The following is an 18,879-nucleotide window of genomic DNA, read 5'->3' as shown; positions in this document are numbered from 1 at the left end:
CGGAGCTTATTACAATGGCTTCACAGGCTCTGGCTGCACAATGGCGGCGCCCAGGAGAGGGTTTTTTTGGCTTCAGAACCGTACAACGGGAAGAGGCGGAGCAACACTGTCTATTTTTTTATTTACAGTCTATGTGAGCCACCCATTCACATGACTTCACGGCTTCTGAGTTCCATTTGAAGGCAGCATGACATGTGACCAGTTTGCCTCTGGTTTTGCTCATATCAGTTAAAGTTAACAACCAATGTGAAGGGGTTTTGACCAATCAGAATCAAGCATCTTACACAACCGGAAGATGAGTAAGAAAGCTAAAATGTAATAAGGTGATGATAATGCTACTTACATTCTTTTGATGTTCAAGGGGAATAATTGACGATGTAAATGGCTTTTAATGCAGTAAGCTCAGTGAATGACTAATCTTTTGAAACAGATGATCTACTACTGAATGCTACCTCTTGGTTATTGTTATTTTTCCATTGAAGCAGTGCAGGGAATTTGCTTATTCATATTGTGTAACTATACGGATTAGGTGTAGCACTATGATATGCCAGAAGCAACCATGAAATTAACAACATTCATACTTATTTTTTCCATTGGATTTCTATGCAGAGCCATTTCATAACCTCTAGGGAAAGTGAGGTAGTATCTCAGCAAGAAAATACACTCTGTGTTATTGGAAAATCAAACCTTGAAGGCCTTAAAACAATTGCTTTCCAGTAACTAACCCATAGGTTTTGGCTAATAACATCACAAAGTTTGAAATCCCTGGGTACATATGGCTTTAGATAATTCCTATCTAGCACTGGAATGTGACATTTACAGAGAGCATTAAGTAAAAAGTGATGAATGTCACAAAAAGGATAGCATTGAATTAAAGCTATTTTGCAGCTTAAAGAATTTTGCACTATTTAATTTTAAGCTTAAAAGTCCTTATTATTGTCTGCTACAAAGCTGTATCATAATCATCACGTGGTTTGAAACGCCACAATGATAAGAGGTAAGGTTTCAAGATAACAACATAAAAGCCAGTATCCTGCTACCATATATTTATAGGCAATCCCTTTCCTTCTTTCCTGTCTCCTCTTCTTACAATGGCAATCTATCACCCTTTCTTATTCTTCTTCTCTCAATTTCTCAATCTGTGATCTCTCAATTTCTCGTTTCCCTCTCTCTCTGTCATTTTCCTTGTTGCCTCAATCAATAATCTCATACAGATAGAGATAGGCATGTAGGCTGGAAGGCAACCCGCCAGCCTAAATGCAGGTCTCAGAAAGTGAGCCAGAGAGCCAATCCATTAAATGCTGTTTCCAACAAGGGAGCTGCAGGCTTCAGGCGCACCTGTGAACCCAGCAAGAAGGGATGTGGAATACAAACGGACAGGTCAAGATGCTGTGGGAAAGATAGAACACAACCAATGTTAATTAGCACTCTAATTTCAATTCCTTTAATTTGATTGATAAGCCAGGCTGATCCCTTTGTACCTCCTTTTTGTCACACTGAACCATGAAATAGAACCCAAGAGCAAGACTCAGGCTGGAAACAATGTTCAAATCAGTTTCAGTAAAGTTCTTTACAAGGGATGTCAGTCAAAAACAGGCAGAGGTACCCAAAATGTCTGGCCAAAAGACAGAGCACGTCAAAGTAACACTGGTCAATAACGTACTAGGAACCAGGTCATTCTGAGGTGTCCTTTCTAAATAAAAGCCAAACAAAATTTGAAAAAAAGTGATAGTTCTGGATATTTTCAATCAGAGATTATGAACAAAATCACAGTTTCCACTGACTCATTGTAGTTCAGATTAACAGTGGACAACCTCATAATGTAATCCAGCCAATCACAGCTTGATCTGATGTGTACATTTAACATATCAGCCATTTGAAATTTGAAAAAATAGCAATAATTTTGGATTGGCTGAAAAGGCTGACCTACGTACAACATGAACTGGTAAATAATGGAGGAAACACTGAAACTTTATACACTGTGGGAGTGAGGATATCTACATGGGTTGGGAAATGCAATGCAAATTTACAAAGGATGAAACACTTACTAAGATGGAGATAAATTTACATTTTTACATTTTTTAACATTTTATAAAACAATACGACACTAGCAAAACACTTTTACCAAGGCCAAAACAAGTTTTTACATTTAAGAAAACAAATTTACAAAATCAGAAACACTTTTACAAGAGAATGACGTAACATTTTTACCAGCTCCAAAACTAATTTTCAAACATACGATTCTAACAGAAATGGAATGTTTAAAGTATTGGAAGTGATCAAGTGGTTTTGGTGGAGAGAAACAGACTGTTCTACCAATCACAGGTCATTCTGGTGTGTCCTTTCAAAATGAAAGCCTAAGGAAAAAACACGAACAAAAGGCGATCATTCTAGATACTTTCAGAGATTATGAACAAAGACTCCCAGTTTCTGCTGAGTTATTGTAATTTAGAATAATAGTAGAACACTATGCAGTGGAAACTGGGATTATGAGGTTGGCCACAATATATTTGAACTATAATGACTTATTTGTTCATAATCTCTATGTCCAAAAATATCCAGAATTATTAATTTTTTTCAAATTTCATTTGGCTTTTATCTGAAAGGACTCATCAGAATGCTCTGTGATTGGCAGGACAGTCCGCTGCTCCTATCCAGTAGACATGCCAGTACCTTTTGTATAGCAGCCTGTGCCATGGGTGTATGAATGTGGAGTGAATGGGTGAATGTGCTTGTAATGTAAAAGTGCCGAAGACAGGAGGAAGCACAATATAAACTCAGTCCTGTTATCATGCTGTTGATTATTACAATGTTACAATGTTACAATGTCATTTAGCAGACGCTTTTATCCAAAGCGACGTACATACGAGAACAAGAACAACACAAGCAAAGATCTAGACAAGAGGAAACAAGATCAGTAAGAGTAACAAAGTGCTTCAAGTCCATTTGAGTGCAGGTACTGCCAAGCAGTGTAAAGGCAATGCACAAAAGTAAATAAGGACATAAATATATATTTTTTTTAAAGGTGACATATCATGCAAAATTGACTTTTTAATGGTTCTCTACCTGAAATATGTTTCCCTGGCATGTCTACAAACCCCCCGAAAATGAATAGAATCCATTCTGCCCCTGTTTTGATTTCTCCACCTTTCTGTAAATGTGTGTGAAACGAGCCGTTTCAGACTTCAGTGTTTTTGTTACGTAACAACAATATCCGGTCTGTCACGGAGTCAGAGCTCGGAGCTTGTTCAGCCCATAGACTATAAAAATAATACTGAATCCCCTCCTCCGTTTTTCATTACCTGCACACATGTGTGCTAACAAGGAGCTTAGGAGGGAGGCATGCTAGTTGTAGGCTGTCTTAATAAACACAAAGGTCGGTTTTACTCCCCACGTCTGCAGATTTGAAGATCTAGTGGATGATTTTTATTTGTCATGGATAAGTGCTAGTGCTAGTTAGCATATCCACATAGCTACATGTCGTAGCTGTAGCTGTGTACCAAGACACACGTCGACATACTGACAAATAAAACAACAAGAAACACAGAATCTGTGACCAATCCTTCAGAAAGGTCCTGCTGCCTTTCTGGCAGAGGTCGGTTTTACTCCCCACGTCTGCAGATTTGAAGATCTAGTGGATGATTTTTATTTGTCATGGATAAGTGCTAGCGCTAGTTAGCATAGCCACATAGCTACATGTTCGTAGCTGTGTACCAAGACACGTCGACATACTGATAAATAAAACAACAAGAAACACTAAATCTGTGACCAATCCTTCAGAAAGGTCCTGCTGCAGGCGCCTCTCCGTCAGGATCAGATTCTGGATCCGACTCAGAGGGTTGAAGTAACAGCAGCCGTGTATATTCAGCCAACATGTAAACATTAGATCAACGTGCTGGACAGCAGAGGCACATCCACTTCCTGAGGGGGCGTGGTCAGAGAGAAAACAGAGTGTTCTGAGGAGGACTGAAGAAGAGGGTTTTTCAGGCATGCCAAAATCTGATTTCAAAGTGTTTTTTTTAGCATAAACTTTAAAGACATGTTTTGGGGACCTCTTAGACCAATATATATTGATGAAAAAAGCGTGATATGTCACCTTTAAATAAGGAACATCTACAATGAGGCAACCAAACCATTAAGACCTTCCATTATCATCATCAACAATTAACATCACCACAATAATGACCAAAGTACCAAGTGCTGGGTCACTCCAGAGCTGAACACAGATTGGTCCTGATAAATATAGAGAGTAGCATCAATTGTCTTTTACTTTCAACAACAAAGTGAATATCTGTGCTAAAACGTTGTAGTTGTCCTTAGGAAAGCTGTTAAAGCACCTGTCACTATTCCTTTTTTGAAAATAATCACATGAACCACCAAGCTCTAGAGAGCACAACCCCACAAGTCAAAGCTATTTCAAAGACGTCAATATTCCCAATGGCACATAGCGGCAGCGCGTTGATTGAGCTGTGCTCCCACCAGGCCTCTCACCTGCCCCACTGTGCTCCTTTGCCACTTTCCTGGTAAATTAAATGGCCATCACTTGATGAAATTCTACAGTTGATACCAAAACCAGGCAGTGTGACAAAGAGAATAGGGCATACGCAAGATATCATTGTATATTTTGATTGTATCACAATGTTACAATGTGGAAAATAGATGGATAGATAGAGCCTTAAAATAACAACAAATTATAAAACAGAACTACTGTGACAGATAATCTACGTCTGATCCATATTTAGACTCAATCTTCTCTATTATAAAGGCTTTTCACACAATGCAATTTTGATCTCTTTTTCACCAGGAGGCACGCTGGTCAAACCAGTACTCATTACTGAACAATGTCACTAATGTCTGACTGGAGCATTTCCCAGCAGCACTTAACATAATGGATTCTCTTTGCTCCATTGATATGTCTTTTCTGTTATACTGTATCTATCTTTATCCAGCTACAAGTCTATTTACATACTGTTTCTCTTGTTCAGGGATCTCATCACTGTTGTGTATATAGTCACATGAACATGACTTAAATCTGCAATAAATCCATCAATCTTTATTTGCATAGCGCTGAGTCACAACAAACGTTATCTCAAGATGATTACAAACAGAGCCGGTCTAGACCACTCTATGTTAAATTATTAACAAAGACCCAACTACAGGACAGGGTAAGATCTAGTCCCCTCTCACTGACAGGACTCGATTTTATCTCATCTTAATCCACCATGAGCATTACACCTCGCAGTTTTTAGCTAGTTACAGGGGCAAGGACAAATTTCCTTTTAATAGGCAGAAACCTCGAGCAGGACCAGACTCATGTTAGACAGCCATCTGCTGAGACCAAGTTAGGTTGGGAAGATGGATAGAGCGGAATAGGAGAATAAGAGAGGGAGAGAGAGAGAGATGATAGTGATGAGACGAGTAGTAGTAGCTGTTGCCGCTGGAGTCCAGCACGGCCGTAGCAGCAGGAGTCTGGAACGTCCACAGCAGGAAGACGTCTACAGCAGCGACTCGTGGTGCGTTCACACCAAACGCAAATAAAATAATTTGCGCAAATAAATCACATGTAAAGACAATGTAGAGACGCGAGTAGACGCGAGTTGTGGTCCGGCTGCACGAATTGGGCGCCGTGAATGGCGCAATTTGCACGAAAGACGCAAATTAATTCGTGCAAATGATTCGCGAGAGTTGAAATATCTGAACTCCAGCGAATCTATCACGGCGCGACAACCAATCAGCGTGCTAATCAGCCGGTGACGTGTGTTGTGTGACGTTTGGACCAGTGGAGATTCATTCATCTGGAATATATGGGACACTGATTATATTTCTCTACGTACAGCTTCCCTAAACTCTGTGACTCTACCTGTTTTTATGGGATCAGGAATAAACAGGAGCTCACTGTGAGGACAGAGAGGGAGGAGGATTATCTGCTGAGTTGTGAAAAACTTGAATCCAGCTATGGGTTGTAGTAGGAAGTTAGTCCCGCCCCCTTTAGCATCACAGGCTTCCCCCTTCAAACGTCCGTGAGCTCAACCTTGTTTGATGACAACAGACTGCTGTGGTGTGGGAGCCCCCCCTCCCTCTTGCGAATATTCATGCCTTGAGAGAGTAAACACAAAACATTCTCGCGTCTGTATTCCCATCTGGTGTGAATGCACCATCAGAGGAACCTACGAGACAAGGGAGCTCAGGGACTCCAGAAAGGTCTATGCTTAGTAACTTAAATGGGACAGGGAGAGTTAAAGTAAGTGATGGGGGGGGTTGGGGGGAAGGGGGGAAGATAGGATCCCAGTGTGTCAGTTTCCCCGGCAGTCTAAGCCTATAGCAGCATAACTAAGACCTGGTCCAAGCCTGATCCAGCTCTAACTATAAGCTTTATCAAAAAGGAAAGTTTGAAGCCTACTCTTAAAAGTAGAGAGTGGGTCTGCCTCCTGGACCCTGACTGGTAGATGATTCCAAAGGAGAGGTGCCTGATAACTGAAGGCTCTACCTCCCATACTAATAAACACATTTGATTTTGGCAAAATGATTACTGAAATGATATTCTTATATTATTCCATTTTTGATTTAGAATACTTTACTGCTTGAATGAATGGACCTTTGCATCAAAGACAGTGGTAAAGCATTTGGACACTGGGGCTGTTGGCAGAATAAAGTGACAGTGTGATCTGAGAAACTGCTTTGTGTTACCAAAACAGTAGATGGTTAAAAAAACATGATCAATGCTATTTTCGATCAGAATCATCTGTGACCACAACAGAATTTTTTCCTTAAGTCTACCGGGAAGCAAAGCAAGCTCTTTTTGATAAACTGCAACACAAGTAACATGTATTTATATGTACTACTCTCTGCAGCACTGCTCTAGTGGTCTCAAGTGGTTATTAGTTGCCTGCATTACAGAAAGTAGGTGTTCTTGAACTCTCTCTCTCTTTCCACAGGATTTTCTGGGCCAGGCCTACTGTACTCTTGGAGAGGTGGTTGGATCACTGGGCAGTTGCCTAGAAAAGCCACTTGGGTGAGTATGACTAGAGCCAAAAGTGTGTTGATGTTTGAATAATTAGCCGACAAGTACTGATTGATGGTCACAGAGAACAAAATGTAAGATTATGAGATTCTATTTTCCCAACAGAAAATACAACAGAGTTCTGAAATTTCCCTTAGGAATTCCGATGTGTAAGCATCAACTGTGTGCAAGCATGTTAACATTTTGATTTGTGCAGTTGTCACGCTAACATTGTTTGCTGTGTCCCTTTTGTTACTAAAAGGGTGAGGACTTTCTAATACTTGTGCCTGTCACTGAGGAAACTGTCCTTTCCTAAGGGACCACTCAAAAAAGACAAGTTGCTTGTGTTGTCATCAGCTTCCTTTTTCTAAAAATGGTGAAAGTCAGGTTAAGAAATCAGGTATTTTTCAACAAGAGCTGTGCTTTATTTGAATGGCTTGGCAATTTTTGTTTTTGCTCAAACAATTAATTAAAATAATTATTGAATAATGTATAAATTAGCATTGTGCTAGTTTTAAATCAACAGTGTGCTCTTTGGCACTTTCACTCATATTCAGGCAGGTGTTAGACCACATACAGACAAGAATCTCAGGATGGCATGGGAAGACTAAACAAACAGTTTGACAGGATGTCAAGACAGCTAAAATATCAGCGCCTCATTTTCCTGATATCCCCTTTTTTTGTCCTTGTGTAGGGAAGCTTCATAAAATCAGACTGTGAATCGAAACTATTTCATCTTTGGACATTGTATTTAGGTGATAATATGTTTTCTGTCTGCCCAAAATCCATGTAGATGCAGCAAGCTGTGAAGTTCCATTCACCCCAAGTTCTATGCTTATAAAAAAAAACAAGATACACTTTTTAATTAGTGAGTTTTTGATGTGCAGATAGATTCACTTTTTTTTTGTACTTGGACGGACTGGCTAGCCAATTTATTCTGCTTCAAGTTTGGCTAGTCGCAGGTAGTAGCTTCATATTACAAGGGACCAAATGTGAAAATTCCTTTAAGACTGCCATGAGTTTTGTATGTTATCATATTTGTTACTCATCATTCATAAAAAGTAGAAGACGACCTAATCTTTGGAAATTGTCATTACTGTTGTACGCAGATGATATTAAAGGTGACATATCAAGCTTTTTTCATCAATATATATTGGTCTAAGAGGTCCCCAAATCATGTCTTTAAAGTTTATGCTCAAAAAAACACTTTGAAATCAGATTTTGGTCTGCCTGAAAAACCCTCTTCTTCAGTCCTCCTCAGAACACTCTGTTTTCTCTCTGACCACGCCCCCTCAGGAAGTGGATGTGCCTCGGCTGTCCAACACGTTGAGCTAATGTTTACATGTTGGCTGAATATACACGGCTGCTCAGAGATCACGTTACTTCAACCCTCTGAATCTGATCCAGAATCTGATCCTGACGGAGAGGCGCCTGTAGCAGGACCTTTCTGAAGGATCGGTCACAGATTTAGTGTTTCTTGTTGTTTTATTTATCAGTATGTAGACGTGTGTCTTGGTACACAGCTACGAACATGTAGCTATGTGGCTATGCTAACTAGCGCTAGCACTTATCCATGATAAATAAAAATCATCCACTAGATCTTCAAATCTGCAGACGTGGGGAGTAAAACCGACCTCTGCCAGAAAGGCAGCAGGACCTTTCTGAAGGATTGGTCACAGATTCTGTGTTTCTTGTTGTTTTATTTGTCAGTATGTCGACGTGTGTCTTGGTACACAGCTACGACATGTAGCTATGCTAACTAGCGCTAGCACTTATCCATGATAAATAAAAATCATCCACTAGATCTTCAAATCTGCAGACGTGGGGAGTAAAACCGACCTTTGTGTTTATTAAGACAGCCTACAACTAGCATGCCTCCCTCCTAAGCTCCTTGTTAGCACACATTTGTGCAGGTAATGAAAAACAGAGGAGGGATTCAGTATTATTTTATACAGTCTATGGGCTGAACAAGCTCCGAGCTCTGACTTCTGTGACAGACCGGATATACACATTTACAGAAAGGTGGAGAAATCAGAACAGGGGCAGAATGGATTTTTTTCATTCTCGGGGGGTTTGTAGACATGCCAGGGAAACATATTTCAGGTAGAGCACCATTAAAAAGTCCATTTTGCATGATATGTCACCTTTAAGTTTTCTATCTGCTAAAAATCCATGTAAATGCAGCAAGCTGCGAAGCTCAGTTCACCCCAAGTTCTATGCTTATAAAAAAAAAAGATCAACTTTTTAATTAGTGAGTTTCGATGTGCACATAGTCTTGTTTTTTTTCTTCTTCTTGGAACAAACTGGCTAGCCAATATCCTGCTTCAAGTTTAGCTAGTCACGGGTAGTAGCTTCATATTACCTGAAACCAAATGTGAAAATTCCTTTAGGATTGCCATGAGTTTTGTATACTTACCATATTATCTTCCTTATCATTTACTTCAACTCATCATTCATAAAATTTGAACTGCACTTCAATACAAAAAAGGCGTTTGTTTGGTTAATAACCATTTGGATTGACTGGTAAAAATCCATTATCTGCACAATTGACTTTTTAACAACCAGCATGAAAGCCACAATATCCAGGACCAAATACCGAGATCTTATACTTCAGAAAAGCTATAGTTATGGTTCAATGGATGTAAAAGTTTCTGGCATGCAGCTATAAGGCTTTTAAGTAACTATTCAGTACTTCTTTTTTAACACCCACAGTTTGGTAATTGGAAGGACTCTATTACTTAAAAAGGTACATCTCTGACTTCTCTTTCAGCAGACATTGCACATCTCCAGTTTTTAATGAACACTAACCCACGCAGAAACACTCCCACCTACTCAAGGGTTATACAAACACGGCGACTCATTACAATGGTCGTGTTCAACACCTGTTCAGCAGCCTGTCTTTGCAGCAACTCGTGTACTTTTCAGTAACTGCATGAATTTGTGGGTGTATGTTTCATAAAGGTGTGAGCTTGATTATACTTTTGCATCTTTGATTTAGTTGTTGGTATACCAACTGTTAGTAGTTTCTATATGTGAGTTTACAAAGGGCTCCTATTGTAGGAGATGTTATTTGAATCAACAAGTCAATGACAATAATAGAAACAAAGAAGTTATACATAATAGCTTATGTGAGCCTGCAGTGTTGTAATGATAATCATTAGAGAGAGGAAGCCAAATCCAATGCTGGAAATTCTTGTCTGTACTGACCTCATCCCTAGTCCTGTCTCCTAATCAGATTACATATCTTTGGTGTCAGGCTAAAACCTAATATCTCCAATACTACTTCTTTTAGGAAATTACAAAAAAAAAAAAAAAAAAAATTCTAAATAACTGAACACTGAACAGGATTTAGTCATAATCTATTTGTATTGCTTGTCATTGGCTGAAATTTCATAATGCCTACTGACAGACGCTAAAGGTGAACAAAACATAAATAAATAATGAAATATGGACATACAAGGTTTCTGCCGGACCGAAGAAATATTAGGAGTCCAAAGTGGGACCCCCAATTTTCTGGTGGGGGTCTTGCAGCCAAGTGGAGGACTGCCCATCATTTGCCAGATGCTAATTCTGAGCCTCATACAGATGGATGCATTTACTAATGTTCAAGTGAATTGCAAAAACAGTTTTGGATATACTTCTGAGTTTGTCTTATCTTCTTGATCATTAAGCAAACAGAATTCATTGTCAAGTATGTGACATGCAGCATCACACGTTGATGTCAATGGTTCATTTTTGGATATCAGCAAAGAAACATTTTAATGAGGCAGATTCAGCTATTGAAACGTGATCCACCACCCATCTTGTCTTTCTTTCTTTTTTTAACCACCCATCTTTTCTTTCTTTCTTTTTTTAACCACTATACTCAAGCTGTCAAAATTGAGTCTTCTGCCCTTTCTGTGTTGAAAGTGACCCACAGCATGGAAACAAAACAACAAGAAAACAGCCCACTTCCATTTAGAAAAAGCTTCAGTCTCTGTGATTTCTGGCAGGTTGACCCCAACTCTTCCACTCAACAGATCTGCACTGAGGCTTTACGTCCACATGTATATGGATATTTATTACTGCTGCTACTACTACTTCTACTACTACTTCTACTACTACTACTACTACTTCTACTACTACTACTACTACTACTTCTACTACTTCTACTACTACTACTACTACTACTTCTACTACTTCTACTACTACTACTACTACTACTTCTACTACTACTACTACTTCTACTACTTCTACTACTACTACTTCTACTACTACTACTACTACTTCTACTACTACTACTTCTACTACTACTACTACTACTACTACTTCTACTACTTCTACTACTACTACTTCTACTACTTCTACTACTACTTCTACTACTACTACTACTACTTCTACTACTACTACTGCTACTACTTCTACTACTACTACTAATCGTCTCCTCACTATCATCTCTCTCTCTCTCTAGATCTCCTCTGTCCCTCTTTGCAACTCCAACTCGATCAAGGCAAGTCATCTGCTTTCTAACATCAGTCTGGTTCTGCTCGAGGTTTCTGCCTGTCAAAGGAAGTTTTTCCTCTCTGCTGTAACTAGCTAAATACTGCGAGGTGCAATGCTCATGGTGGATTAAGATGAGATTAGATGGAGTCCTGTCAGTAAGAGGGGACTGGATCTTATCCTGTCTTAATGTTCTAATTTAACATAGAGTACGGTCTAGACCTGCTCTGTTTGTAAAAGTCTGTTTGTGATTTGGTGCTATAATTTTCTCTCCTTTACAATAATAAATCCTGTCCACACCAGAGATGGTTTTGAATATTTCTGTTTAGACAACAACACATAAACAGTTGAAAAAGCCTGAGTAACTTCCAGGCCAGTAAGTGGCGAGCACATGTATTCAGTCGGTCAAGTCGAACACCATAGAAGTACATTATTCACATGTGTTGTGCGTCTTCTTGAATAAGCGGTAATTGTAATCAGCATTCTTAAAACTGCATACGGAATGGCGAATCCAAAACTATTGAGTGCAGTTGAAGTATATTTATTGGCCTTTACAATAACGAACAGCAAGGTTTCTTTCTAAACATGCAATTAAACCTAACAGTACTGAGCAGGCCAAGAAACCGGTAGCCCACCATCTTGGCACATGAGCAATATATATAAACAATTGTTCGTCTCGGAAAAAATGTTGGAAGTAGGATCCAAGTGCAGATTTAAAATAAAAGGTTTTAATAAACAAAAGAACAAAAGGTACAAACAAAAATGTCAAAATTTCAAAGAACTGAATCCAGAATAAAACACTGGGAAAAAGAAACACACTGACAACTTTGTCTTTAAAATGCAATATACTTGTTATTAGAAACCTTGATGAGCCTTGAGATCTAGAAGAGGGACACTTGGGGAATGACGACCACGTTATTGCATCTTTATTGGACCCAGATAACAGCCTACTAACCTGGGTGTCTGCATGTGTTCATTTTCTGTGCATCCTTTACTATTTCTCTTTATTTCCTTGTCATCCAGTTGAATAGCTATCTGATTGCAGTGGAAGGTTTCCCACTTAAAGGCAAAGAAAAGAGAGAGGGAGAGAGGGCAATAGCCTGTGAGTGTACAGTATGTAGGCAAGCCTATAAGTGCACCATGGACACCTTCAAAGTGCTGAATGATGTTGTCTCCCCCCTCCCTCCACTCCTCTCTACATCACACGTACACACACAAACACACACACACACCACATGCACACAATCCTACAGATGCCGTACACCTATTTGGGGTCATTTGGCAATGTGACACCAATGGGAATTGCATCCATTGCCTTATAGTCCTATTTTGAGAAGCTTTTATTGAAAAATTTCATTTATATTCTCACCGGCAGCAGGGTGTCCGTCCAGCAGAGGTTTTGTAATTTCATAGTCAAGGAAAATACTGACTGTGTCAGTCAGTAGAATAAAGCGGTCTAAAGGATTATATATGACAGAACAGTTGCTTCTGCACTTTTGGTTCATTGCAGATGCTTACCAATCCAAATGCCTTTAGAACTAAATGAAATGTTTCATATTGGTCGATATCGATAATTATCAAGATAAATATCAAATCATGATTCAAATGTGTACCTCAACAATAATTGATTTACAGGCACACTAGATGTTTATACTCCTGGGTACTTGCACTTTTTTCAGATGCTCTGTGACCTTCTAACTTAATCAGAAGTGATTTAAATGTGGTTCACACATTCATGTGTTCCACAATTTCATAAAGACATTATGGAATGTGGTATTTAAGGGGTTAAGACTTCCAAATGAGGGTCTGTTTTGACAAAGTCACAGGGCTGCTGGTGCAGACCGTTTATACACCCTGTTTTCAAAGACGTCGAGTGATTTGTTGCAGAAATAGAAATGCTGTCATTACTAATTTAAAACAAAGGTGGAGAGAGGCCACAGCTGTTGTAACTGTTGTCTTGCTGAGGTTGTGTACATTCGTTGTGTATGTTGTGTATGGATGACTTCATTAGACACACACCTGCAGCTTGACAATGGCAGGGGGTACATTTAACAATTTTAATGAGTGATAATTACAGATGATAAAATGGTTTATTCAAACTCCTGTGGGCCTTCAGGATTGTATGTGTGCATGTCTGTCAAATAGAAAGAAGCACTAAGTGGCAGAAAGCTAAACAGGGGCATGTACAGAAGGCTATAAATAGCCCTGTCTGAGCAGTAGTGTTATAGTACTCGAGACCGGTCTTGGTCTTGAGACCGCTTATTTAACCCATTTAGACCGGATGCAACGTATACGCGTATTTACCTTAAAGGGCCGGATGCGACATATACGCGGTTATCCCTTTAAGACCGGATGCAACGTGTAGGTCATTTCAGACGGTGTAATCATTTTCAAGACATGTGACCAATGAAATGCGCTTTGATTAGCTCAAATACCATGGGTGGAATGACGTACATGTTTTGGGATTTCCTTTGAAAGACACATGACTAATAAAATGCGCTGTGATTTGCTGAAATTCCCGCGGTGGGAGTGGAACTTTTTTTTTTAAGACCGGCTTTTTGACAGCTAAAATGGATGACCTGAGTGACGGGAGTGACATCAATTAATAATATTATAAGAAGTATAAATGTGTCATATCTTGCAGGAAAAAATATTTTGTAATCATTTTAATTTATATTTCTAATATTTTTGTTGTTTGATGATTTTTTTAACATTTCTAATGCACATAAGAGCAAAGTAATGATGTTCAAATTAAAGCCCAAGTTCTAAACTATCGAATGGTTTTCATTTCATGTTTCTATCTGCTCCAGAGGCTGAGATAGAAAGGTTTTAGTGAAATTTGACAACTCAGATTTTTTTCCAGAAAATCTTCAGGTTGTCAGAGGTTGTGTACAAAGTATGCTTAGGTATTTAAAGGCATTTTTAGCAGGCCTTTTAGGTCTTAATGGGTTAAGGCAGGGGTGTCCAAAGTACGGCCCGGGGGCCAATTGCGGCCCCAGGTCCATTTATTTATGCCCCCAAGTTTCCATCTTAAATTGTGTTATTTATATCAAAGAAATTAATCACAGTTTCTTTCTACAAACAAAACTAAAGTCAATCCAGAAACGTCTCAAAAAGCTTCATATGGACTACCTGTCTAAAGCCAAGGCGGCAATAAAGAAGAAACACAAGGACTCTTAAAGCTGACAGGTTTTCAAATTAATGTTTTCATCATGATGTGAAAATGTCCTTGATGAACACTAAAAGTTCAGAAGACACAAAAGAGGACACAAGACAAGATCAAATTATGAAATTGTGCAGAAAAGGCAAAATGTGGTGCATCAAAAATGTTCAGAACTCAGGAAAATAATTATTTTGTTCTTAAAATGTTGCCTGCTTGTCAGAAAGGTCTTAAAAACCACATAAAAAAGAAGTGTGATGAAATCCAGATCATGATCCTGCCATAGGAAAATAATGATACAATACTTTTCCCACATTGCCAGACCCTAATGAAAAACATTTTCCTCCAGAAGAAGATTTGCTCATGTGTACATGGCTTGTGGAGAACTGAGGACTACCTAGTTACTGATTTATTGAGACAAAATTTAAAATGATTGTTATTAAATGAATATTTCATATATAACTTTTGGGATTGCTAAGTCTCAGTAGGAGCCACTGGCCCTGAGGTATTCTGACAACATCATATGTGGCCCTCTTTGAAAAAAGTTTGGACACCCCTGGGTTAAGGTCTCTGTCTCGTCTCGGAATCAAAAGCATTTTTACTCGGTCTTGTCTCTGTCTCGGACTGGGCGGACTTCGTATTTTATATCAACACTGGTCAAGACCACCACTGATGCTCTCTGTGTCCCTGTCATTACTGTGATAAGAAACGAAGCCCCCTCTTTCCCAATTCATTCATGTTTTCCTCACCTGTTACGGCCACGACTTTCGCGGTGTTACAGTGACACGCCCCCTGCACTCAGGCGTTAATGATGGAGACAGATGATGGGAGGAGAGACTTATTAATGAAGCAATAAATAGACATTCAATAAAAAACTCTGGAGGCACACTGAGAGAAGGGCACAGCTAAATACCTGCCACAGGATCACCACAGTCACATCTATAACCCATCAGATCAAAACAATACAAATATTAACTAAAGAAAACAGAACATGCACAACTAATGAGGGAAAAAAAGGTTTGACAAAATAATGCTGCTCAGCTTCTGATACAACCTCTCCTGAGATCACAGGGAACAGAACACACAGTTTGAACTCTGATCTAAAGCAAAAGTTAAACTGACGACGACAAAACAGAAACATAAGGAGTCAAAAGTCTCAGCACGTCAAAAGAAAGACAACAAAGACAAAACCAAACCTTGTTTGTTGCTGTTGATTGTATTTAAAGCAAAATTAAATTTTAAAAAAAAAGAAGTCTTTTATTTTGTTAACTCTCATAATGATTCTTCATTGTTATATATGGTCTTGGTCTTGACTCGGTCTCGACCCCTACATGTCTTGGTCTTGTCTAGGTCTCGTTGCACTCTGGTCTCTGACATGTCTTGGTCTTGGTTAATGTGGTCTTCAAGACAACACTACTGACCAGGGCTTTCTAAGCATGTGCTACATGTTCAATATGTTTATGTGTCCTTTTTGTGCTTCAAGTACGATTTCTTTTTGTGGTTATTTTATTTATGTAACTACTACTTCCATGATCAGTGCTATCATCAAAATGTTCAAACAGTCGCATGAAGCCATGGAGGAAAAATATACCATCTAACTAAGGGTTTGGTGGTCAAAAGTTCCATCCTAGCTCCTGTTGTCTGCGTGTCTAAGTATCCTAGGGAAAGACATTTTACCCTAAACTGCCCCCAGTGGCTGTGCCTTCGGTTTGTGAATGGGATTATTAAATACTGATGGGCTCTTTACATAGCAGCCTCTGCCATCAGTAGGGACCTATGATTTCCACGATCATGGAATTGCAGAATTGGCCAATAAAAACAGAATCTACTATTAAACGTGGAATATCGTGTTAAATATACCACAGCTGTGTAAACTGTTGTTCGTTCAGTCATGCAGAAAAGCATTAATGTTTCTTCAGTTAGGTCTTTAAAAAGGTTTTAAAAGTCTTCAAAATGTTTCAAGAAGTGTGTTGGAACCCTGCCTGGGAACCTGTTTCAGTGTGTGTGTTGGGGCTTGACCAGGAATATGCTCACGGTGTTATGAACATAATTGCTAATGCAGTCACATATGCTCCTTTAATTAGGAATACAAGTAAAATGACATACCTGTGCAAGACGGGTTTTGTTCGTCTTTTGAATGAGCCTCTCTGTGCGTACATGTGTGTACACTGCAGCCCAGAAGTGGCCCAGACTTAATTACCCGTCTCGCTAGACACTGATTGCAAAACCATGTGCCTTGATTAGAGGATTCACAGTGTTTCTTCACTCCTACACACAAACGCACACAAACACACACACATGCAGAGAAAGGGACAGACATTTTTGTGAAGCACTTTTCAGCGTATAGTGCTTTTCTGTTATGAATAAAACAACATGAGTACAGCCTTTTTGCAAGCATACACATACATTATTAACAAGATGCTTAGCTGCTCTGCTTTGTCTTGACCACATATTGTGCCTCATTATGCATATGGCAAAACTGTGGGATCAATTATTGATCCAATAACTATGCAATTGTGTGGCTGTGGGTGTGGGTGTGGGTGGGAGAGATACAGACACAGATATATAGACATAAAGATATATAAACATATAGATATATAGACATATTTAAACATAGACATATAGATATATTGACATATAAACACAGATATACAGTTGTGCTCAAAAGTTTACATACCCTGGAAGAATTTGTGATTTTGTATTGGCTAAGATAAGAGAAAAACTTTTTTTGTCACTCATGGTTAGTGGTTGGGTGAAGCAAATTATTATCAAACAACTCTGTTTACTCTTTTTATATCATAAGGACAGTAGACACTCTATATCATAAATTCTGCCAGGGTATGTAAACTTATGAGCACAACTGTATTTACATATATAAACATAGACATATGGATATATTGACATAGACATTTAGACATATAAACATATAGATATATAGACATATAGGTGTATAGATATATAGACATATAGATTGTATAGGTATATAGATATATTTACACATAGACATTTAGACAGATAAACATTTAGATGTATTGACACATAGACATATAGATATATAGACATACTGTAGATGTATAGATATATAGACATATATACACATTGACATTTAGACATATAAACATATCGATATATAGACATATAGGTATATAGACATATAGATATATAGACATATAGATGTATAGATATATAGACATATATACACATAGACATTTAGATGTACTGACACAGACATATAGATATATAGACCTACTGTAGATGTATAGATATATAGACATATATACACATTGACATTTAGACATATAAACATATAGATATATAGACATATAGGTATATAGACATATAGATATATAGACATATAGATGTATAGATATATAGACATATATACACATAGACATTTAGATGTATTGACACATAGATATATAGATATATAGACATATATAAACATATACATAAGGCTTTATTGACATATAAATATATAGACATATAAAAACATACATATATCTATATTGATATATTGACATAGACATTCAGACATATACACATATAGATATATAGACATAGATGTAGAGACATAGAGACATATATACACATACTGTAGATATACAGACATAGATATATAGATATACTGTATAGACATAGAGACGTATAGACATATAGACAATACTGGTTATATAGACATCTAGATATATATATACATTAAAATATATAGACATAGATACATAGATTTATTTATTTAGATATATAGAAACATAGATATAAATATATATAGATACATGACATATAGATACATAGATGTAGATACTTAGATACATCAATTTAGATATAAAGATACATAAATATATGTATATAGATACAAAGACATATAGATATATAAACGTATAGATACATAGATATATAGCTATATAGATACATAGATGTAATGATAGATGTATAGATATATAAAAAACATAGATATAAATAGATATATAGATACATGACATATAGATACATAGATATAGATACAGAGATACATCAATTTAGATATAGATACATAAATAAAGGTATATAGATACATAGATATATATATGCATTGATACATAGAGACATATATAACCACATAGATATATAGATACAATGATGCCTAGAGACATATATAGATACATAGATATAGATGCAAAGATATAGATACATAGATACATAAATATAGATATAGATAAACGTATGCTTATATATATAGCTGGATAAAAGCTGTCAGCTTTCT

General features: G+C 37.8%; 1 protein-coding gene across 1 annotated transcript in view; it reads left to right on the top strand.

Annotated features, from left to right (window-relative positions):
• Nucleotides 1-18,879, top strand: part of LOC117804668 (copine-8) — a 150,617-nt gene that overhangs the window by 81,610 nt on the left and 50,128 nt on the right. The window contains exon 6 of the mRNA XM_034672966.1: nucleotides 6,936-7,012. Coding sequence (XP_034528857.1) covers nucleotides 6,936-7,012 — 77 coding nt within the window. The remainder of the gene's footprint in view (nucleotides 1-6,935; nucleotides 7,013-18,879) is intronic.

This window comes from Notolabrus celidotus, chromosome 21 (genome assembly GCF_009762535.1).
Source record: "Notolabrus celidotus isolate fNotCel1 chromosome 21, fNotCel1.pri, whole genome shotgun sequence".
Lineage (NCBI taxonomy): Eukaryota > Metazoa > Chordata > Actinopteri > Labriformes > Labridae > Notolabrus > Notolabrus celidotus.
Note: the sequence above shows the minus strand (reverse complement) of the source record. Positions and strands in the feature narration are given on the sequence as shown.